The sequence below is a fragment of the Ahaetulla prasina genome, chromosome 6 (assembly GCF_028640845.1).
Source record: "Ahaetulla prasina isolate Xishuangbanna chromosome 6, ASM2864084v1, whole genome shotgun sequence".
NCBI lineage: Eukaryota > Metazoa > Chordata > Lepidosauria > Squamata > Colubridae > Ahaetulla > Ahaetulla prasina.
Genome location: NC_080544.1, coordinates 115,238,747 through 115,262,528, shown reverse-complemented (window position 1 = coordinate 115,262,528; position 23,782 = coordinate 115,238,747). Strand labels below are relative to the sequence as shown.

At 47.8% G+C, this 23,782-nt stretch overlaps 1 protein-coding gene across 1 annotated transcript in view; it reads right to left on the bottom strand.

The window, feature by feature from the left end:
- The window catches only part of LOC131200567 (melanotransferrin-like), a 33,246-nt gene extending 10,313 nt beyond the window's left edge, over positions 1 to 22,933 (bottom strand). The window contains exons 1-10 of the mRNA XM_058187528.1: positions 22,604 to 22,933; positions 19,067 to 19,221; positions 16,647 to 16,746; positions 13,260 to 13,442; positions 12,973 to 13,129; positions 12,748 to 12,815; positions 6,657 to 6,832; positions 3,690 to 3,870; positions 2,757 to 2,908; positions 1,271 to 1,367 (exon numbers count right to left, since the gene is read on the bottom strand). Of these exons, the coding sequence (XP_058043511.1) occupies positions 1,271 to 1,367; positions 2,757 to 2,908; positions 3,690 to 3,870; positions 6,657 to 6,832; positions 12,748 to 12,815; positions 12,973 to 13,129; positions 13,260 to 13,442; positions 16,647 to 16,746; positions 19,067 to 19,221; positions 22,604 to 22,679 (1,345 nt within the window). The 5' untranslated portion in view covers positions 22,680 to 22,933. The remainder of the gene's footprint in view (positions 1 to 1,270; positions 1,368 to 2,756; positions 2,909 to 3,689; positions 3,871 to 6,656; positions 6,833 to 12,747; positions 12,816 to 12,972; positions 13,130 to 13,259; positions 13,443 to 16,646; positions 16,747 to 19,066; positions 19,222 to 22,603) is intronic.
- Positions 22,934 to 23,782: the final 849 nt, after the last annotated feature.

Below are 23,782 nucleotides of genomic sequence, written 5' to 3'. Positions count from 1 at the left end.
AAGGTATCTTTTACTGAGAATGAACTGATTGCAACGAAAGTAAAGCAAGTTCTGAATAATAGGTGTGGTTTACACATACAAGTTCCCACATTAATCCCTCCTCCCCCCAAAGGTCAGGCAGTTGTGTCCAATCCACTTTTTCCTCAGGTGTCATGTGAGGGTCATCTTCAGATGGTTTCATTTCTCTGGTATGCACGGACCGCTAGCTGCAAGTGTTATCAGCCCGCTTCCTAGACTTTGAACACATTCTGTTTATCTGTAGCAAGTTAAGTTTCATTTCTGTCTTAACCCCCTCTCTTCTCCCTCCATTTCATGACAGCCGAAGCAGCTAGCCCTTAATTAAGGATACATTACCCCTTCCCAATGCCTAGCACTAGAAGACAGCAATAAAACAATTAACCAACAGTAATAAAACAATAAAGGAAGCATGCGCAGGCTGACAACTTCTTTGTAAAATTGTGGGACAGTCCCCTAAACCAGCCTTACCTACAGGTAACATCCATATGTCGCTATCCATAACCCTTGAACCTTCAAAGGCCAATCAAATGAAAGGGGGTAGTTAAGTCATCTATAAGCTCTCAGTACACTTCAGGTGCATATTCACAGAAGTAATTACTGAAACGTCTAACTGGTTCAGAACATCCATGCTGGAGGCCACAGGTTCTTTGCACATCTCCTCTAGAAGCAATGGACAGCCAGATATGGATGGCTTCTCTCTTTGGATACCAAGTGAAAATCAGACTGTTCATCTACTTATATCTACTGGAAAGGAAAATTACCCTCAATTCAAAATGATTCTTCAACATTAAACCTAAATTATTTGCTTTATTCCAATAATTTTTCTTAATTGCACCCTCCCTGAGATTTGTTAATGCAGGCTAATTACAGAGAAAAAAGAGAGAGGAGAAGAAGCATGCAAAAGAACTGGCATAATAAGCGTGCCCATAAACCATCTTCCTTCTGCCATTTTTCTTTTGTGAGATCAAAGGGGCAGCACAAGCTGAAGCCCCAAGAGGAGAGTGAGTGGGGACACAGTATTAATGGAGCTGACCTCAGCCAGGGAACTCTGTAGGGTCTTGAAGAAAGGCTGTGGGAGTGAAGCAAGAGGCAGGCAGCATCTGTTTGGTGCGGCCTTCTCTGTAAGGCGCCTGAAAGGTCCTAAGAGAATCGCTCTGTCCCAAGACTGTCTGCAACATTTCCATTTCCTTGTGGGTGCTGAGTCTACAAACAGCTACAACGGCCAGGGCACAAAGCTCCTGTGTGTTCTTACCTGCGTAGTGTTCTGCAGCAGCAGGCACCAGGCCATACGTTTTCCCGGCTACGTAAACATCCTTTCCAGCCAAAACCACAGCATCAATGTCTCTTTTCTGAAAGGGAGTCAAAAGAACTCAGAATGTTCCCCTTCAAGGCTTGGCTGCTTCCTGACAGCCCCTTCTCTCCCCGGGCAGCCCATTCAATCCAGCCACTGTGGCCTGCCTGCCAGCGAGGGCCAGAAAAAAGGTTGCTGGCTGTTTGCCCTGCCTAATAGTCTAGACGAGAAGCACAAATTGTGAGTCCTGACAGTTCGCTGGTCTGCGGGGCTTCCTCCTGCCTCCCAGGGATACTCCCACGTGCCACTGCAGGTGCCAAGGGACTAGACTGAGCCTCCCAGTGGGGAGGCAGGAGATGGGGTTGACAGCATCTCTGGCCCCAAGGAAAAGAAGCCTAGGGAAGCCCGAAGGGCCTACCAAGCCAAGCTTCTCCAATTCCCCAGCCAGCCTCACCCTCTGAAGAGATTAGTAAGCTTTCTCGGGAGTGGAAGAGGGCAAGGAGCCCTCCCAGCAGTGAACCTGGAGAGGCCGTTGATCTTTTTCATGACAACTTTACTCCCCACAGCCATCCTTCCCATGCCGGTCTTTGGAGGGAGATCAGATCAAGAAGCAGGTGTGGCAGGATAATAATATTTTCAGCAAGGCTGTTTACCAATGCAGGGTAGAATAACCATCTTGAAAGTCTGCCAGACTTTCTTGCTTGTCCATTTTAACCCTAGCCACGTCAAGTTGGGGTTGTTTTGAGTTTCTTTCTCATGCTTCCCTCCTTCTCAGGACAACACTCTTTTCTGAAAGTCCCCCCAATAAAAACTCATTTATTTTGGGCCCTATTCAAGGCCAGAGCTACATGCTTTCAAATCCCAGAACTTCCTCTCATGGAAGTGGCTCACATTCTTTTTGGATGGCTGAGTGCCCCATCCTTGCACTGAGAAGGCACATCCCCAAGGCTTACACATGCCCTGGAGCCTGCCTGCCCGCAAAAGAAAGCACACACACACACACACAACACACACACTCACACACACACACACACACACAACACAGATGGAGCAAATGTCCTTGCACCACCGTCCACCCGTTGCGCCTGCCCTCTGGAACCTCTCCCCCCACTCTGACTGAAGCTGGTCCCAATCCCCTCCCCTGCCCTTCTGCAAGAGCCTAAAGACCTTCTGCTCTGCTAGTTGGCTTGGGGCTGCAGTGGGGATGGGGGTTTCACGTTGGAGGTGGCTTATAGAATAATATCAGGTCCCATTTCCTCCCTCCACCCATTTATCCTACTCCCTCCCTCCAACCCCATCTTTTAGCTACCGTATTTTGGATTTCAATAGTTTTGCAGCATTCTATTTATACACTTTTATTTTTAATATTGTAAGCCTCCCAAAGTTACCCTGTAGCAAGATGGGTGACCAATAAATTTGGTAAATAAATAAAATAAATAACTCTCACCTGAATGCGTTCCATGCATTGCTCTGGACTCTGGGCTGAAACACACTGGATTTCTGGCTTCAGATTCTTGCTCTTAAAGGCGGCAGCCATCTTGCTGCATTTCCAGATTTCCTCTGTGGACAAGACGCACCAACGCAGGAATTCTGGCAATCCTGCATCAGAAGAGGAAGAGCCCCACGAGGGCTTCTTTCAATGCAGAAACAACTGGTTGCATCAGTTTTCCAAGCGAACAAAGACAAACCCTGAGTTCTATCCCTGGACAAGTCTGGTCTAACATTTTATTTATTTATTTATCTACTCAATTTATATAGCTACCCATCTCACATTTATGACTCAGGACACCTTCCAATTAATTCATAAGACAGACCAAAAAACAAAACAAAAAACTGCTATAAAAAAAATACACATGTTAAAAACAATTAAACTGTTTAAGGCTATAGGGCAATCACCAGGATCCAATAGTAACCAAGAAAGCCAGGTCATTCCTTCTTTCCCTTGCAAGCAGGGAGATACTCAGTAAAATCCGAAATCTTCAAGAATGATGATGTCAAAACAGACTCGGGGCAGCTGGAAAAGAGAACTTGGAGACCATTATGGGAAACTCCCTAGAAAAGACCTTAGAAATATTCTCTTAGCAAATAGAAGACAAATCTCCCTTTCAGAACCTTTATGGCTTCCCTCCAGAAGTTGTGGGTGTTCCATCACTGGAGGTTTTCAAGAAGGGACCTTGAAAAGCTTGAACAAGGGGTTGGACTAGAAGACCTCCGAGGTCCCTTCCAACTTCATTATTCTGTATTCTGTACAGTACTCGTATTTTTTGTTGCCCCACACTGCCAACCCTTGTTGCCTCTTCCTCTTCCACCTCAGCTCTCTCCTCAGGACAGCAGAACTAAGAAGACATTTTTAGTGATAAAGGCAATTTGCAAAACATACTTTTAGGATCGCAATCCAAGCCTCGCATGGCATGCAGATATTCATCTCCCAACCAAGCCTGGTAGGTCTGTTCCATAATGGGAACCAGCTTTGCAGTAGAGTCTTTAAAGAGAAGATTTTTTCCTCCATAGACTGTTGAGTCAAACATCTGGAAGCTGGAGTTTCCACCACTAAATCTTTGCTGTAACATGGAGAGAAAAGCCCATCTGCCTAATGTGCTTTTTTTTTTTGAACTAGTTTTTATTAAATTTTTAGTTTCCACCCCTACACACATACATAATTTATATACAGAATATTGGCCACATCATATCTTATACAATTCAATATATTCAAATATATTTTACTTAGTTACATTTTTTGCAGAAATATTCTTTTTTCATAGTTTTTATTCATTTCCTAATATTTCCTTGCTTATTTTATTAAGTCACATCTTCTTTCGCCCTCAAGTTCTAATTTCTCCATTTTTATTCATATTCATTCCCTTTCATTTTTTTTAACTATTTCAATTTTTATCCTAATATATTCAAATATATCCGGGGGTGTCTTTCTTCCATTTCATCTTTTCCTTTTCACAGCAGTCCTTTCTTCTCCTCTCACTTCTTTCCCTCCCTCCTTTCTTCCTCCCTCCTTTCTTCTCTCCTCTCCTACTCCTCTACTTTCCCTTCCTTTCTCCCCCTCCATCCTACTTCCTCCCTATCTAACCTTCTCTCCTACTCTTATTTACTCTACCTTTCTTCCTCTCCTCTTCCCTTTCTTCTTTCTCTCTCCCTCCTTCTCCCTTTTCATCTCTCTCCTTCTTCTTATCTCTCTCCATTGCTGTATTTATTTTCAATATTTCTGGTGTCCAGACAACCCCGATTTTCTCATTTATTATGCATATCTCAAACCTCCCCTCCTATATTTTAGTTATTAATGCCTAGCGTGCTTCAGCTCTGCCATTCTCAGATAATTTGAAAAGGGCCTGACTGAATGTCAGCCAAAACCCAAAGGCTTTACCTGCGCAGGCCAGCTCTAGCAGCTGCCCTCAATGGCTCCTCTGAGAGCCAAGCAGCAGGACTTTCCTTTCTCAGAGCTCAGCTGAAGAGCCAAAGCAGAGGCGATGCGCCCCTCTCCCTTTGGGAGCTGAGTAAACCAAAGAATGGGAGGAAAAGCCAAGAGGCCATAGTGATGCAGCTTCTGGACTGGGACCATCATAATCTGGATCCAAGCCACACTCAGCCTAAAACTCCCTGGGTAACTTTGGACCAGACACACTAATCTGTGTGGGGCTATATTGGTCGAAAATCCCCATGGAAGCCACCTTGAGCTCTTGGAGAAAAAATGGGATAATAATGGGATAGTAATCCAGCACAGAAATGCCTAAGTAGAAGGTCCTTCATTTCTTATTTGCTTATCACATTTAGAAACTGCCCATCTCCCTCGCAGAGGGACTTACCTAACTTTAAAAAGATGGGCAACGTATAGCCTCCAAGCTCCCACCCGATCACATTGTTGAATCTCTAGCAGCACAAGGTTTCATGATGTGTTATTTTTTATTTCCAAGCATTTGAAAATGAATTTGCATGGCTTGACATTATACATAAGAACAAGAAACCATTAAGATTAAGGTAAAGGTTCCCCTCGCACATACGTGCTAGTCGTTGCCGACTCTAGGGGGCGGTGCTCATCTCCGTTACAAAGCTGAAGAGCCAGCGCTGTCCGAAGATGTCTCCGTGGTCATGTGCCCAGCATGACTCAACGCCAAAGGCGCACGGAATGCTGTTACCTTCCCACCAAGGTGGTCCCTATTTTTTCTACTTGCATTTTTACGTGCTTTCGAAACTGCTGGGTTGGCAGAAGCTGGGACAAGTCACGGAAGCTCACCCTGTTACACGGCAGCACTAAAGATTCGAACCACTGAGCTATCGACCTTTCGATCGACCTTTTGATTGACAAGCTCAGCGTCCTAGCCCCTGAGCCACCGTGTCCCATTTAAACCATTAAACAACTATAAATCAGGTTACCCATAAATCTCTGCCTACTTGAGCACCAATGTCCGCCACCTTTCTAAATCATTAAAAGCATGTGGAGAGCAAGCTCTTCTATGGGGAGGCCACGCTCTGCGTCTCCCAGAGCGGGAACCCTCCACTCCTGGCTGGCACATGGTGGGCAAACCAAAAGGGAACCAGGAGCCGAGCTGTAGAGGGCTTTACAGTCACCAGGACCCTCAATTGTGCTCTACTGGGAACAAGGACAAGTCCACAGCAGAGGCTGGGCTCTGCTAAAGAGGCTTCCACCAAGGAGCAGCAGGCTGTTGCCTTCTGTGCTGCGGCCAGCAGGAATTCCAGGGCCACCTCTAGGAATAGTCTACCTGGAGAGCACGCAGAGGTCTTAACCAAAGGATGGCCAGGGCAGAAGTAAGAGCACGGCTGACCAAAAACACTGGTGGCCATGGCCTCCCTCTGGTGCTCCAGTAGGAGCCCCGAGTCCAAAAGGTCACCCACACGGAGCACTTGCAAAGAGAAGGCAATCCCTCCAAAGGGCCCTGGGAGTTTTTCATCAAGGGCACAACAGCTTTACAGTGTGATCTGACTAGACTGAAAAAGGCAAAGAAGGCCTCTCTCCTTTAAAAGCCAACCTGGGAGTCTCCCTAACCATGGCCCAGTGTGGTGCCATTAATGGGTCCTGCCCAGTTGGCAGCTTTTCCCCTCTGCCAGCTCTGAACTGCAACTTCACTGACACGAGGTCCGTGCTCAGCCTGTGGATTTCTGGTCACCATGCAGCTGTGAAGGAACAGCTGTGGCAGAGGAACCACTTCAGTACTGAGACCACCACCTGCTGAATTTGCTTTGAGAAGACAGGAGCTCAGTAAGAAAATAACATGAAATGCACATGCCTGTCGCTTCAGTCACTCAACTCTAGTGGGCTCACAAGCAGCAACATGCAAAGAAGACAAGACATTCATATACAGAGCTTGGGAAGACTCACCTGTCCTTGATCCAGCATTTCAAAGACGAGGCTGCCTTCCACATCCTGCCTGGTGATAATGGCATGAGCAGGGACCCGTGCCAGGTGACAGGTCCGCCACTCGCTGACTGCTGCCCGGCTCCCATCCCGGCAGAGCAGCTGGAAGTCCTCCAAGGTCCAGGAAGGCTGAGCTTGGCCTGAAAGGAAAGCATCCCCAGGACCAAAGGCTGAAGAGTTGGCCTTGCCTCCCCCCTTCCTCCCTTCCCCCCAATGGAGCCGAGCTCCAGGCTGGGCATTTTGGAGGGGCTGCTGAAGCTGTGAAGCATCCAGGCAGAGGTGGATCATCCCAAGCGGGCCCAGAACGTAAATTAGGTTTATTTTAAAATGAGGGTGAAACAGTAAGAAAAGTAAATATATGCCATTTAAAAATGGCTGTTCCTTTTTTTAATTTATAGTTCTAGGAAGCATCTTATTCCTGACAAAATAGCAGAAGCTGAAGGATCAGATGATGGAATGTATGTACAGATAAGGCCCTGGGGATCAGAGGAAGGGTCATATGTGGAGATAGGACCCAGGTGTGGATGGAATGGACATGAGAGTGAGGAATATGAATTCTGATAAAAACATTTTCTCTGATCTTCATTTCTTTTTCTTTCAACAAACAGATAAGAAACAGATAAGAGCTTTGCTCTTTCCTGTCTTCTCTCACTGTAGAAGGAGGCAGGGGTCGCGGGGAGTGGGGGGAGATGCTGCCTCAGACTAAACTGTTTGTTCTTTTATTCTGCTCTGCAATAGGAAGGGGGGGCTGAACATTTGTAGTGAGACAGAAGTTAGCACCTTACCTGTTAGAAAACCATTAGCCAGGATATTAGACACAAGAATAGCTCGCTTATAAGAAAAAACCCCAAAACCACATAGCCAGCAAGGAAGCCTGTGACCTTGGTGAACAACAGGTGATGTGATTTTAACTATTAGCATAAGAAGCTTAGGACTTTTAGGGGGTTGTAAACCAATTACAATAGCGAAGGTTGTAGAGAGTGTGGTTGCATGGCAGCTTCCCCGGCACCTGGAGGAAGCTGTCTATCTAGACCCGTTCCAGTCCGGCTTCCGACCCGGTTACAGCACGGAGACAGCTTTGGTCGCGTTGGTGGATGACCTCTGGAGGGCCAGGGACAGGGGTTGCTCCTCTGCCTTGGTCCTATTAGATCTCTCAGCGGCTTTTGATACCATCGACCATGGTATCTTGCTGCGCCGGTTGGAGGGGTTGGGAGTGGGAGGCACCGTTTATCGGTGGTTCTCCTCCTATCTCTCCGACCGGTCGCAGACGGTGTTGACAGGGGGGCAGAGGTCGTCCTCGAGGTGCCTCACTTGTGGGGTACCTCAGGGGTCGATTCTCTCGCCTACCCTGTTCAACATCTACATGAAGCCGCTGGGTGAGGTCATCAGTGGTTTCGGGGTGAGTTATCATCTTTACGCTGATGATACTCAGCTGTACTTTTCCACCCCGGACCACCCCAACGAAGCAGTCGAAGTGCTGTCCTGGTGCCTGGAAGCCGTACGGGTCTGGATGGGGAGAAACAGACTCAAGCTCAATCCCTCCAAGACGGAGTGGCTGTGGATGCTGGCACCCCGGTACAGTCAGCTGCATCCGCAGCTGACTGTTGGGGGTGAGTTAGTGGCCCCAAAGGAGGTGGTTTGCAACTTGGGTGTCCTCCTGGATGGTCGGCTGTCCTTTGATGAACATCTGGCGGCCGTCACCAGGAGGGCCTTTTACCAAGTTCGCTTGGTTCGCCAGTTGCGTCCCTTCCTTGACCGGGATGCCTTATGCAGAGTCACTCATGCTCTGGTTACGTCTCGGCTGGATTATTGCAATGCTCTCTACATGGGGCTCCCCTTGAGGTGCACCCGGAGGCTGCAGTTAGTCCAGAATGCAGCTGCGCGAGTGGTAATGGGAGCCGCTCGTGGCTCCCACGTAACACCACTGCTCCGTAGTCTGCACTGGCTTCCTGTAGTCTTTCGGGTGCGCTTCAAGATCCTGGTTACCACCTTTAAAGCGCTCCATGGCTTAGGACCCGGGTACTTACGAGACCACCTGCTGTTACCTTATGCCTCCCATCGACCCGTACACTCTCACAGAGAGGGCCTTCTCAGGGTGCCGTCCGCCAAACAATGTCGGCTGGCGGCCCCCAGGAGTAGGGCCTTCTCTGTGGGAGCACCAACACTCTGGAACGAACTCCCCCCTGGCTTACGTCAACTGCCTGATCTTCGGACCTTTCGTCGTGAGCTTAAAACATATTTATTCATTCAAGCAGGACTGGCATAAATAGTTGATTTTAAATTTATTTATTTTATTTTATTTTTCAAATTTATATACCGCCCTATCTCCCTAAGGACTCAGGGCGGTTCACAGGCAGTTAAAATACATATAAATACAGATTAAAAAACAACAATTAAAAAACGTATTCTATTGCCCAAGTTTAAAATAGTATAAATAATAAAACCCCCTTAAAACCCATAACTTTAAAATCTAATCCAGTCCCGCGCAGATAAATAAGTATGTTTTAAGCTCGCGACGAAAGGTTCGGAGGTCCGGAAGTTGACGAAGTCCTGGAGGGAGTTCGTTCCAGAGGGTGGGAGCCCCCACAGAGAAGGCCCTTCCCCTGGGTGTCGCCAGACGGCACTGCCTAGCTGACGGCACCCTGAGGAGTCCCTCTGTGAGGGAGCACGGGTATTTGGTAGCAGTAGGCGGTCCCGTAAATAGCCCGGCCCTATGCCATGGAGCGCTTTAAAGATTGTCACCAGCACCTTGAAGCGCACCCGGAAGGCCACAGGTAGCCAGTGCAGTCTGCGCAGGATAGGTGTAACACGGGAGCCACGAGGGGCTCCCTCTATCACCCGCGCAGCTGCATTCTGGACTAACTGGAGCCTCCGGATGCCCCTCAAGGGGAGCCCCATGTAGAGAGCATTGCAATAATCCAGGCGAGACGTCACGAGGGCGTGAGTGACCGTGCATAAGGCATCCCGGTCTAGAAAGGGGCGCAACTGGCGCACCAGGCGAACCTGGTGGAAAGCTCTCCTGGAGACGGCCGTCAAATGATCTTCAAAAGACAGCCGTTCATCCAGGAGAACGCCCAGATTGCGCACCCTCTCCATCGGGGCCAGTGACTCGCCCCCAACAGTCAGCCGAGGACTCAGCTGACTGTACCGGGATGCCGGCATCCACAGCCACTCTGTCTTGGAAGGATTGAGCTTGAGCCTGTTTCTCCCCATCCAGACCCGTACGGCTTCCAAACACCGGGACAGCACTTCGATAGCTTCATTGGGGTGGCCCGGTGTGGAGAAGTACAGCTGGGTGTCATCAGCGTACAGCTGGTACCTCACACCGAAGCCACTGATGATCTCACCCAGCGGCTTCATATAGATGTTGAACAGAAGGGGCGAGAGAATCGACCCCTGCGGCACCCCACAAGTGAGGCGCCTCGGGGCCGACCTCTGCCCCCCTGTCAACACCGTCTGCGTGCGGTCGGAGAGATAGGAGGAGAACCACCGACAAACGGTGCCTCCCACTCCCAATCCCTCCAACCGGCGCAGCAGGATACCATGGTCGATGGTATCGAAAGCCGCTGAGAGGTCTAATAGGACCAGGACAGAGGAACAACCCCTATCCCTGGCCCTCCAGAGATCATCCACCAACGCGACCAAAGCCGTCTCCGTGCTGTAGCCGGGCCGGAAACCGGACTGGAACGGGTCTAGATAGACAGTTTCATCCAGGTGCAGGGGAAACTGATATGCCACCATACTCTCTACAACCTTCGCCGCGAAGCGAAGGTTGGAGACCGGACAATAATTACCTAAGACAGCCGGGTCCAGGGAGGGCTTCTTGAGGAGGGGCCTCACCACCGCCTCTTTCAAGGCGGCCGGAAAGACTCCCTCCAACAAGGAGGCACTCGTAATCGCCTGGAGCCAGCCTCGTGTCACCTCCTGAGTGGCCAGCACCAGCCAGGAGGGGCACGGGTCCAGTAAACATGTGGTGGCATTCAGCCTACCCAACAACCTGTCCATGTCCTCGGGAGCCACAGGGTCAAACTCATCCCAGAAAATGTCACCAAGACCACCCTCAGACGCCTCATCTGAATTGTCGCAATTTTGGTCTAGACCGTCTCGAAGCTGAACGATTTTATCGTATAGATAACCGTTAAACTCCTCAGCACGTCCCTGCAACGGGTCATTCCGCTCCCCCTGGTGAAATTGGGGTTTTAATAATATTTTAAATTTTTAAATGTTTTAATTATTGGCCGTATAGTAATAGTTCATTTTAAATTCTTTTAATTGTATATATTCTGTGTTTTTATTCTGGCTGTACACCGCCCTGAGTCCTTCGGGAGAAGGGCGGTATAGAAATTTAATAAAATAAATAAATAAATAAATTAACCAATCAATATTATATGTTATGCATGCATTATTAGGGGAAGGGCAAGGGGGTGTATGGGGCTACCTTTCGACTATAAGAACTGTTGTATGACCTTGCTCAAGGCCCTTGGTTAGCTTTTCAAACCAGGATCCTTATATCTTGGTACCAAAATAAAAGTATAATCTTGTATCACATCTTGTGTCCGGTGACTTATTGGTTTTGATACCAAGCAAGAACCCAGTTTTGGGGACAACAAAGCTTTACATTCAATCTGGTTTCACACATAGCTTGCTAAACCCATATGGTTTACAAGCCATAATTTTTGTGTTCACATCCTGTAACGTGCTATACTACCTATTCAGAATTATCTAGAGGACACTGTATGTGTTCTGATAATTGATGTTCAAACATGCGTCCACCTAACCCATCCTGCAGTTAGGGAAATATCTTTGGAGATTCTCAGTCATCCAGGTCACGGTTGTCCCAAAAGGTGCTTTTTCAAGAGGCAAGTGGACTTTCTTCTTCCGAAGAAGTTTTGCTTTTCATCCAAGAAGCTTCTTCAGCTCTGACTGGAGGGTGGGCAGTGGAAAGATTTATACTCCTTGCAGACAGCTGATCATTTGCATTCTTTCCGAGCTGAATAAATTTCTTCCATGAGAAGTGAAATGTCTTCAAAGAAAAACAAGGAAGTCCAGTTGCCTCTTGAAAAAAGCAAATTTGGGATTGCCGTTAGGGATAAATTTCCGGGAAAGCAGATTGCCCTTGCTCCCCTCCCCCACCAACTGGGAGAATAAGAGTGTGACCTAGGCCTGCCCTGACTGGACTCCTCTCGCTTCCCACCCAGCTACCCACCCTCACACTTTGGAAGTTGTCTCCCATCATCATCCTCAGTTCAGAAGGTCCAAAGTGTGAGGGTGGGTAGCTGGGTGGGAAGCGAGAGGAGTCCAGCCAGGGCAGGCCTAGGTCACACTCTTATTCTCCCAGTTGGTGGGGGAGGGGAGCAAAGTTCATCTTGCCTCCTGCAAACTCCTGACCACTTTCTCCTCTGAAGGAGGCCCAGAGGATTGGTGAGCCTTTTCTTGGCAGGGAAGACTTGACTGAGGACAGCATTGTGAAATGCTGGAGTTTTTATTTAGGGCAACCTAAAAAGAAAACTTGGCCACAAGCAAATCTGGGACATTTTATAATTTATAATAGAGTTTTATAAATCTGGGGTACTGATGCATAAAATATCACAGCAAGAGAAGCTGATGAGTGGGCCTTGCTGAAGAAGGAGATACTAAAAGCACAATTAGAACACAATTTGAGTAAGGGAAAGTGAAATGTAGAAGAAGCTGGACAAGGAGATGTGAAAGCAAAGCAAAGATGGATATGGGGAGGGGAAAGAACGAAAAGCGGCCAAGGTAGAGCCCGGCCATACTAGGCTGATGATGTCAGGAACACGAACACTCGGACTAAGCTGCAGGAGATGAAAGATACTTAACAACAACAGGAATGGATCTTATAGAAATATGATCAAAAGAAAAAGAATCCAGTATACCAGGAGTCCAGTGAAGAAGATGAAATGCTAACAGTTAACAAAGATAAACAGAGCCACTCAATTTGGTCTTTTCTGTACCAAGAATGAGGGGGGAAGAAGAGCAGGACACGAGGGCAGCCCGATTCAGATGAGAGAATTCCTGCCCATGTGGAACAGCTCACCATCCATGGCTTCGGTCACCGTGGTGTGCTTGACAAAGGCAACCTCTCCTGGGCCATCCACCAGGCACCTGTGGGGAACACCAGCATGCATTGGCCACAGACCCTCTGAGGGTCCCACTCAGAGGACCCCCAAGGGGCATCTTGGCCTGTGGCAGGGCTCTTCAGCAGTATGACATCCCCCCTCCACCGGGCTATGGATCTCACTGTGGCTCCCCACCACATTACCTGAAGGCACCCAGGTAGTCATAATATTTCTCTTTGGGGCTCAGCTCACACTTGCTCTGCCCAGCAGAGTCTCCTTTGCAGAGTTCACAGAGGGATGCGGGATCCCCAACGGCAGTTGCTCCAGGGACACAGCTGGCCTTGAAATAGTCACTGACGGCTGAAAAGGGAGGAGGAGGAGGGCGTCTGCCTCTCCAGCTGCAACAACCTCCTCCATCCTGCCTCCCTGCCTGCCCCAGGGAAAAGGACCACAAGGCATAAAGCTATTTTGGGGACCCAGCAGGCTTTACCTTTTTTGACACTGCAACCCATCATGGGCATTCGGCCACTATCAAGAAGGAGGCCCACTGGGATGTTCCAGCCAGCTGTTCTGTTGATCCCTGTATGGCAAGTCTTGGCCCCATTCAGCCGGTTGATAGTCAGGTTGGAACTGGCCTTCACCACAGCCACTGCGTAGTAGGAAGTACCAACATCTAGAGAGGCAAAGGGGAGGCTACTTAGTCTGGCTTCTCTCTGCTGTGTTCACAAGGAGGAGTGCTGGGTGAAGGCAAACCCCCAAATGCAGCGATAGCATTCTGCTCATAGCAGGGAGACAAACCACTCAGTCTTCCTTGGTCTGGGAAATAATACACGTCTGTCAGATACAGTAGAATGAAGCATTTTTTTAAGGAGGAGGAGGAGGAGGAGAAGGAGGAAAGGAAGGAAGGAAGGAACGAAGAAAAGAAATTTGTAGAGGAGCAGCTGAGCCACAATGAGCCCAAATGCTCTAAAATCCAAACAACTGCATCAAATTTCATTGCTTAATCAAAAGAGAACATCAAAGGAGAGCAAGAGGCCAATAAGGCATTTGTTAAGTACTTTGCAGACAATGAAAACCGACACGGGTTTTATCCATGCTTTGCACACTGCATTCTGGCTGAGCATTTGCCCTCAATACAAGCAGTGCACTAGCAATGCTTGCTTCCTTTGCTGGGCCAATCTGGAAAAGTATCTTTTCTTTCACCGCCAGTTCCTCAAGTGCAAAATAGGATCATCAGCAATTCTACAAAATCCACGAGAGGCAGAACACTGGTCTTGTGGCCCCTTCACATCGGGGGAAGCACACTGGATCTGATTTTTGTCTCTGGACAGTGGCTAAATGATCTGGAATTAGGAGACTTAGTTATTGAACCTTTGTCATGGTCAGATCATTCGCTTCTTCGTCTGGACTTTCGGACCGCCATCCAACAATGCAGGGAGACGGGGCCATTGCGTTGGTTCTGTCCCAGGCGCCTGATGGACCCGGAGAGGTTCCTGATGGAGCTTGGGCCATTCCCTGAGGACCTAGCCCACGGCTCGGCTGAGGAACTAGTTGCGGCCTGGGAACGGGCTGCGGCCAGAGCTTTGGACCGTGTCGTGCCTTTGTGGCCTCTGACCCGGTGTAGATCTCAACCGGCTCCTTGGTTTTCCGAGGAGCTGAGGGAGATGAAGCGCCGGAAAAGACGCCTAGAGAGTGCATGGAGGGCCAGCCGTTCGGAAGCTGACCGAACACTAGTTAGGTCATATATTCAGACCTACCTAGTGGCAATAAGGGTGGCCAAGCGCGATTACGTTTCCACCCTTATTGCGTCGGCAGATAACCGCCCAGCCGCCCTGTTCAGGGTGACCCGCTCCCTCCTGCATCAGGAGGCACGGGACAATCCCCTGCAAGGGCGTGCTGAGGATTTTGGACAGTATCTGCACGACAAAATCGCTCAGCTTCGGGATGGATTGGACCAAAATTGGGTAGATTCAGGTGAGATGGCAGAGGCAAGTCTTGGTGATACCATCTGGGATGAGTTTGATACTGTGACTCCCGAGGACATGGACAGGATGCTGGGAAAGCTGAATGCCACCACATGTTTATTGGACCCGTGTTCCTCCTGGTTGGTGCTGGCCACACGGGAGGTTACACGAGGCTGGCTCCAGGGAATTATCAACGCCTCTTTGATGGAGGGTGTCGTTCCTACCGCCTTGAAAGAGACGGTGGTGAGGCCCCTCCTCAAGAAGCCCTCCCTGGACCCAGCTGTTTTGGCGAACTACCATCCTGTCTCCAACCTTCGCTTTGTGGTGAAGGTTGTTGAGAGTGTGGTGGCACAACAGTTACCCCGGTGCCTGGATGAAACTGTCTATCTAGACCCGTTCCAGTCCGGCTTCTGGCCTGGGTACAACACGGAGACGGCTTTGGTCGCGTTGGTTGATGATCTCTGGAAGGCTCGGGACAGGGGTTATTCCTCTGCCCTGGTCCTTTTGGATCTCTCAGCGGCTTTGGATACCATCAACCATGGTATCCTGCTGCGACGGTTGGGGAGTTTAGGAGTGGGGGGCACCGTTTTTCGGTGGTTCTCCTCCTACCTCTCTGGCCGATCGCAGACGGTGTTGGCAGGGGGGCAGAGATCGACCGCAAGGCGCCTCATGTGTGGGGTGCCACAGGGGTCAGTTCTCTCGCCTCTCCTGTTCAACATCTATATGAAGCCGCTGGGCGAGATCATCCGTGGTTTTGGGGTGAGGTACCAGCTGTACGCTGATGATACTCAGCTGTACATTTCCACCCCTAACCACCCCAACGAAGCTGTTGAAGTGTTGTCCTGGTGTCTGGAGGCTGTGCGGGTCTGGATGGGGAAGAACAGGCTTAAACTCAACCCCTCCAAGACTGAGTGGCTGTGGATGCCGGCATCCTGGTACAGTCAGCTGCAGCCGCTGCTGACTGTTGGGGGCAAGTCACTGGCCCCAATGGAGAGGGTCCGCAACTTAGGCGTTCTCCTGAATGGACGGTTGTCCTTTGAAGAACATCTGATGACCGTCTCCAGGAGAGCTTTTTATCAGGTATGCCTGATCCGCCAGTTGTGCCCCTTTCTAGACCGGGATTCCTTATGCACGGTCACTCATGCCCTTGTCACTTCTCACCTGGACTACTGCAACGCTCTCTACATGGGGCTCCCCTTGAAGAGTACCCGGAGGCTCCAGCTGATCCAGAATGCGGCTGCGCGGGTGATAGAGGGAGCTACTCGTGGCTCCCATATAACACCTCTCCTGCGCAAGCTGCACTGGCTAACTGTGGTCTTCTGGGTGCAATTCAAGGTGTTGGTCATCACCTTTAAAGCGCTCCATGGCTCAGGACCGTGGTATTTACGGGACTGCCTGCTGTCACCGTTTGCCTCCCATCGACCTGTGCGCTCCCATAGGGAGGGCCTCCTCAGGGTGCCGTCAGCCGAACAATGTCGGCTGGCGACCCCCAGGGGGAAAGCTTTCTTTGTGGGGGCACCTACCCTCTGGAATGAGCTTCCCCCAGGACTTCGACAGCTCCCTGACCTCCGGACCTTTCGCCGCGAGCTGAAGACGTACTTATTCGTTCGTGCAGGACTGGCATAAAATTATTAGTAATTTTAATTGGGTTTTTATGGTTTTAATGTGTATTTTAATTAATGGGCCAAATTGAATAGGTTTTTTAAATGGGTTTTTAACTGTATATTGTATGTTTTATTGTGATTTACCTGGCTGTAAACCGCCCTGAGTCCTTCGGGAGAAGGGCGGTATAGAAATTAAATTCTTCTTCTTCTTCTTCTTCTTTGGTCCAAAGGAGCTTTATAACAGCTATTTAATTGGCAGCTATTAAGTCTTGCCTGGAAATGGGCAGCTGCTGTCCCTCATCCATTTACCTTGGCCATAGGCTTCGGCCACGACTGGTTTCAGACCGTGTTCCTTCCCAGCCTGGTAAAGGATGCCCCCATCCACGGTGGCTGCGTCGGCCAAATTCCTCTGCATGCAAAAGAGAACTTCCTGGTTAGAATAGAGGCTGCCAGGCAACTACCACAAGAAGGGTTCTTAGGAATAACAGCCGCAAGGCTTTTGATTGCTCAGTATTGGAAGAAAGAAGAATTACCTACAATTGAAGAATTGTACTACACTCAAAGTATCAAATCTGGCAGAGATGGCAAAAATCTCCGCTTACTTGAAAGACTATACACTAGAAAAATATATTTTAGAATGGAAAATGTGGATTGATTATATTCAAAATAAGTATCAGATAAAAAAATATCGAATAGCATATGAGTAAATTTAGGAAATATTTTGTATTAGATATATTTTTGAAGGAGAGGGGAATTGAGAGTGTGACTAAGTGTGGTGTGACTAGAGATTATAATTTAGGAATTATTTTGGATTATGATTGTTAGTTTTGATACCCTGCATTTTGTTCTGGGAAGTCGGGGTGGGGGGTAAGGGGGAGGGGAATTGGGGGGGGTTTGGTAGAGATGGAGTGATGGTTAATGTACAGGGATTATTGAAGATGTATAAATATAATTAATGCAGGGTCGGGTCTGCCCAGTTACCATTTTAGAACGGTGGGGAGGGAGAAAAGAGAGAGTAGGAGGTAGGAAAGAGGAGAAGAGGAAGGAAGAGGGGTAGAAGAGGGAGAAGGAAGGTGTAGGGTGGAGGGAGGAGAGGATGTAGATAAGAGAAGGAGAGGAAGGTCTGGAAAGTAGAAGAAGGTAGAAGAGGGAAGAGTGTTAAAAAGGGGGGTGGTGACTGGGCAAGCCCAACTAATTGTATATAACTGTACATTGGATGAATTATTTGATATGATTGTAAAAATAAAACTTTTTATAAAAAAAAAAAAAAAAAAGGGTTCTTAGGATACAGAGGGTTGCCAAAAGCTTTGCTCTGCTCAATGTAAAGGTTAGAAGACTTCTAAGACCCTCCCTCACTTGAGATCAGAGAAGAGTCCAGAAGAGTCCTGCTGCGCCCCTTCCATAAGCAATGGATTTCTCCCCTCTACTCGCAGGAGCTGCTGCTCTGTGTAACTCCTTGGCCCAAGGCACTGTCCTCTGTTCTTCATCATGCACTTCCTGCAAAGTTTCTCTGCATCATCTTGGAAATTGGCATGAGGAACACAAACTGCCAGTTATGGCCTCCTTATTTTGGTTTGCAACAGATGCAAGTAATCTGTTTGTGTGGGATCCTTGGTGATTTCTGAGCTTGATTTTCTTAGCAGACATTTCATTACCTAACTAGGTAATATGATCAGTGCTATAAGGGAGTGTGGTTTTGTCTCTGTTTATATGCAAGTGGCTTGCTCTATCAGTGTTGATGGGACTCTTGTTTTCTTTTGCAATCATAAAAAGGCAGACAAGGAAGCTTGGGTAGCACTTAACATAGTTTGAAATGTAATACTATTCATTTATTTTTAGTTGGGTCAGATGAAAAGTTGATTTCAGCTTAATTAATTTGTATATAAGTATAGTATAAGGTTGCAGCTCTAAGCATAGTTATAATGAGCTAATAATGGTCGCCACGATGTAAAAAAGATGTTGAGACTCTAGAAAGAGTGCAGAGAAGAGCAACAAAGATGATTAGGGGACTGGAGGCTAAAACATATGAAGAATGGTTGCAGGAACTGGGTATGTCTAGTTTAATAAAAAGAAGGACTAGGGGAGACATGATAGCTGTGTTCCAATATCTCAGGGGTTGCCACAAAGAAGAGGGAGTCGGGCTGTTCTCCAAAGCACCTGAGGGTAGAACAAGAAGCAATGGGTGGAAACTGATCAAAGAAAGAAGCAATTTAGAACTAAGGAGAAATTTCCTGACAGTTAGAACAATTAATAAGTGGAACGACTTGGCTTCAGAAGTTGTGAATGCTCCAACACTGGAAATTTTAAAGAAAATGTTGGATAACCATCTGACTGAGATGGTGTAGGGTTTCCTGCCTGGGCAGGGGGTTGGACTAGAAGGCCTCCAAGGTCCCTTCCAACTCTGTTGTTATGTTATGTTATGTTATGTTAATTCTAAATTAAAAAAACCAAAGCCTGGGAAATGGACAAAGACCCACTTCATCTAGCATCTAAGGTCTCAGACTCCATTGGAGTTGTGTGGCTAATCAATTCAAATAAATAAATAAATGTCCACCAGGACAAGAAGCACTTTTTATGCTGTAGCCTACTCTATGTCCACCAATTGTGAAACTAACTATTGGAAAGCTTCTTTCTTTAGGGGCAAGAGGTCACAACCAAAATGTCCCACTGCACCGTTCATATTGTCCTTCCTTCCCCTTGAGATCCAGAAACAAACATTTCATACTTACATTAATCATAGAGGTGCAGCCGATTACTGAGCCACCATTGACGCAGGCCAGTTCAGGGAAGAGGTTTGCCCTGGAGAAGGCCTTGCTCATGTCGCTACACTTGGCCAGCTCTTGATCAGAGACTGTGCACCAGCGCAACAGGCTCAACGTGGAGGCTGAAAAGAACACGTGCACCAACAGGCACATGTGCAAAGAGCGGTTAAGAATTCTTGGCTCAAATAGCAGGCAGCCCAAAATCAAGTGCATTCATAAACTGGCTTTGCAAATGTGAGGGACCATATTTCTCCAGTTATTGCTACCCATTCGACCCAGTTAGAAAGGAAGGGCATCCTTCGGGTCCCAATAGCCAAAAAATGACAGTTGGCAGGGCCTTGAGGAACTTCTTGAAAATTCTGCTTCTGGAGATCAGGATGGCCTGACCCTGGTGGTCTTCCCTAGGGCCCTGAAGACCTGATTCTGGCCTGGGCTTGGGGCCCCAGGGTTACACAAGGACCCTCTTCTTAGTTATGCTAGTGATTTGAGTAGATGCTGCTCAGCCACTGTGTAGTTTAACTTTTGTAGTGTGTATAATGCAGGGGTGAAATCTAAAAATTTTCCCTACCGGCTCTGTGGGCGTTGCTTAATTGGTGGGCGTTGCTTAATTGGTGGGCGTGGCCTGATGGTGAGCGTGGCCAATAACAATAAATAATAAAAATAATAAACAAGGTATACAAAACAATAAGAGGTACCAAAAACCAACTTTCACACTTTACACACACAGAGTACAACACAACTGACACACACAATGTAAAAGCAGCTGCACTTCACCTAAAATGGCCCCTGCAACAAGCAGGAACCTCACACTTTCACATTTGACACACACACAACACAACTGACACTCCCTCTCACACACACACACACACATAATGCCACATACAGATTTGTGAGATTTTGTGTGTTTGTGTAGTTAGAGCGAAACACTATAGAAACACCCCAAATCTCAGAAAGCTGCACAAATATTTTATTTTATTATTTTTATTTCTTTTTTTAGATCAGGGGTCTCCAACCTTAGTAATTTTAAGGTTTGTGGACTTCAACTCCCAGAGTTCCTCATTCAGCAAAGCAGGAAGTCAAAGCAGGCTGTAATCAGTAGCTGAAGAAAAGTATGGCTTTGTCAGCCTGAAAGGAGCAATAATTATAGGTAAGTGAAGAGGGGGAATTGGGTGGGCATGGGTGGGGGCTCTTGTAAGTGGGGGCTGTTAAAAAGTGAGTTTAAAAGCCTTTGAGGATCAGGAAACTCCTCTGGGATTGCCAGAGGAGGCTTTTAAAACCTCTTCCCCCCCCCCCTTCGGCTGAAGAGGTTTTTTTTAAAAAAACTTTTAAAGGGTTCTGATCATCAGAGGGTTTTTTTTTACTTTTAAAGGCATTTTTTCGGCTGAAGAAAAACTGCTTTTAAAAGTAAAAAAAAACAACCCTCTACTGATGGTGCGGCTCAGCAGAGGCAGGGGGTGGGGTCCTTCGAACCAGCCACCGCCATCGCTACCGGATCGGCTGAGCCGGTCTGAACCGGGAGCATTTCACCCCTGGTATAATGGCTTTTATAACCCTAACTGTGATTTTGTTTGCTTCTCTGAATCACTTGTTGAGATGGCCGGCCATATACATTGGATAAATAAATTAAAAAATAACTTATCCAGAGATAACTAAATAGTCACTAGATCTATGCTGAAAATATCTACTGAAAGGCATGATAACCATCCCTCTAGATTGCACCTTAATATTTCCCATTAGCTGACTTCTTCTATTTATTAATTTAATTTTGATTTGGGCACTGCCTAGATTCAAACTGTCTCTGAGTGGCCGAAACTCAGTCCGTGAAGGCAGCAGAAACAGTGTCATGAGCCTCCTAATAATTAGTTCAGACCAGACAAGTTTTTTTGGTTTAGTTATCTGAGTTTGGATTAAAACTTTTCTGGCTCCCATAATTGCTGGAAGACCTGTCTGAGCAGAGGCAGAAGGGAGAGCAACATATGCTAACCATCTCAGTAAACAAGAAACCCTTTGGCTAAGATTGGTGACCAGAGGAAGAAGACAAAACCAGCCAAACCCCTGCCAGCTCCTTTACTCTGGGTGGCCTAAAAGGCGGATTCCTGTGGCCATTGGCTGTGGCTGCCGGAGGGGGAGACCCGACTCTCCTCTTTCCACCAGAGTCACCTTCTTTGCAGGTCTGTCATTTTGGTCATTGCGCCCAAGAAAAGGCACAGATTGCAATTCACATCCTTGCCAGAGTTTTTGCTCTTTGGACAGGCTTCCTCCTTCTCCTCCCAGCTTTATGTGGTTTCAGCCACGCTGTAAGGAACAAGCCCAGTTTGTGTTCGGAGCAACCCTGGTGGTGGGAGAAGATGGTTTCCCAGGAGCGCTTGCAATTATCCAGAAGGCAACAAGAGGCAGCAAAGTGGGTCTTATTAAACAAGCCCCCAACTTTGTCTTGGTCTGCATTTCTGTATTGTCCAGAAAGCAAAGGAAAGAAGTCTGTAGGTCTAGAAAAGTCCTGAACCTATTGGAATATATTTTCGCAAATATTTCCCCCCTCTTCTTCAAATTATAATAATGATTAGCAATCAATAATAATGCAAGAACCCACAAAAATCCCACTGATACATATAAGAGGCACTAATGCTGTTGCAAGCCGGAAGGGGAGCATTTCTGCACACAATGAAAGTTAGACAGATGGGATTTCTCTAGAAGTTGCACCAGAAGCATCTCCTGAATCCACCATGACCAAGGAAAACGTCCCCCTACCTGTGGGGAAGCAAAGAAGAAGGGCGAAAAAGCCCGCTGGGTGCCTCATGGCGGAAGCCCTGCGTCTCCTCTCTCTCCAGCCTGCCAGCAAAGGGAGAGGCATCTGGCCCCTTCGGCAGCCCTAGTCCTCCTCCTGAGCCCTCCCTCTTAGGACAGAGGCTGGGCCCTTGGAGTGGGGAGCGAGGAGCTGCGCCTGGAGATGTTAATACCTGCCAAGGTTCAAATAAACGTGTCCTCAGGCCAGGAAAGGAGGACTCTGACCTGCCCAGCAGTACCACCTCATGGCTGGAGGGAATCACGGCTCTCACAAAGGAGGACCAAAGCAGCAAGTCAGGGAAGAAGGCACAAGCCTGCTTGGTTTTTGCAAGATTCCTGTGAAGGAGATGGAAACTAAGGGAGAAAACACTTCTCCAAGAGGGGGGACGTCAAGCTGAGATCAGGTCAAGTCCCCTGGGCAGCACCAGAGCAAGCCTGAGTCCCAATTAGGCAGCAGCTGGCTTCGGGTCCAAGCATTTATTTTTACAAAATGAAGTATTTGGCCACCCACGTTGTTCTCTCCACTTGGGCAGTTAACATTAAAAACCAACGAATCAACTCCTCCCAAAATGAAAAAGGAACTATAACAGGAACAAAGCCAACAACGTAAGATACAGGTAGTCCTTGATTTACAGCTGTTCATTTAGTGACCGTTCAAAGTTACAATAGCACTGAAAAAAATAACAAGATCGTTCTTCACTTATGACCATTGCACTATACCTGTGGTTATGTGATCAAAATTCAGACACTTGCGAAGTGATTCCTGTTCATGACAGTCGCGGTGTCCCTCGGTCATGTGATCCCCTTGTGCGACTTTCTGACAAGAAAAGTCAATGGGGAAGTCACTTTCACTTAACAACTGGAGCAAGAAAAGTCAAGTGTAAAGTTCACTTAACAAATGTCTTGCTTAGCAACAGAAATGGGGCTGCCCTTGACGACTGTTCAAAATTTTCAGCTGGAACTAAATGTAGTGATGTGTGTTTCTGACAGAACATGTTACCCCTCTGCTTCATGAGCTGCGCTGGTTACCAGTTTCTTTCCGGGTCCAGTTTGTGGGGTGGTGATGTTGATCTTCAAAGCCTTACATGTCAAGGAACCGGTTATCTGAGGCAGCCTGCTCCCTGCACATATGTCCATCCTACCTGATCCAGCAGAGGGCAGGATCTGTGGGTTCCGTACAGTGGTGGGATCCGGTTCGTCCTAAAGACCAGGTGGGCGTGGATGGGGTGTGTGTGTAATGTGACTGAGTGGGCGTGGCCAACTCTATGTCGCTCACGGCAAGGTGGGGCGGTTGGAGCCTTAGACTTCGCTTTGTGCAGCAACAGTAATGGTGATTCTCCAAGGCCACATCACTTGCTGGGTCTCGCTGCCCGACAGTCAGGGTTTTCAAAAAAGTTTTTGCAGCAGGAAACGGCAGGCGGCTACTTCTGGCCTTTGTTGGTGCAGCTGGGCACACGACCCCGCCCCGAGACACTGGCCTGCAGCTACCCGTCTTTTTCGGCACGAGAAGTCTCCAGCCGCCTCCTCTTTGCTGGCTGGAGGCTTCTTACGCCAGCAAAGAGCGGCGGCTAAAGGCTTCTCGCGCAGAAAAAGACCGGGGGGTGGGCTGGAGGCTTCTGGGTTGGTCTGGGCAGCACACTGGAGCTTTAATCAGGCTTGGATCCTTCGGTTGATGGCAGTCTGGCTTCTCGAGTCCTCACTTATGGCAAGTGGCACAACCTTATTTCTTAAAGCAGAGTTTATTAGCTAGGTAAATTGTACAAATTATATTAATTTTTTAATAATTATAGAAGACAAACGTTACCAAAACTTTTCAAAGATTTCATGTCTGCTAAAAAGGAGGTTTATTCATATTTATGCACTTGATATTGAATAACTATTGAATAATTTTAAACCAAT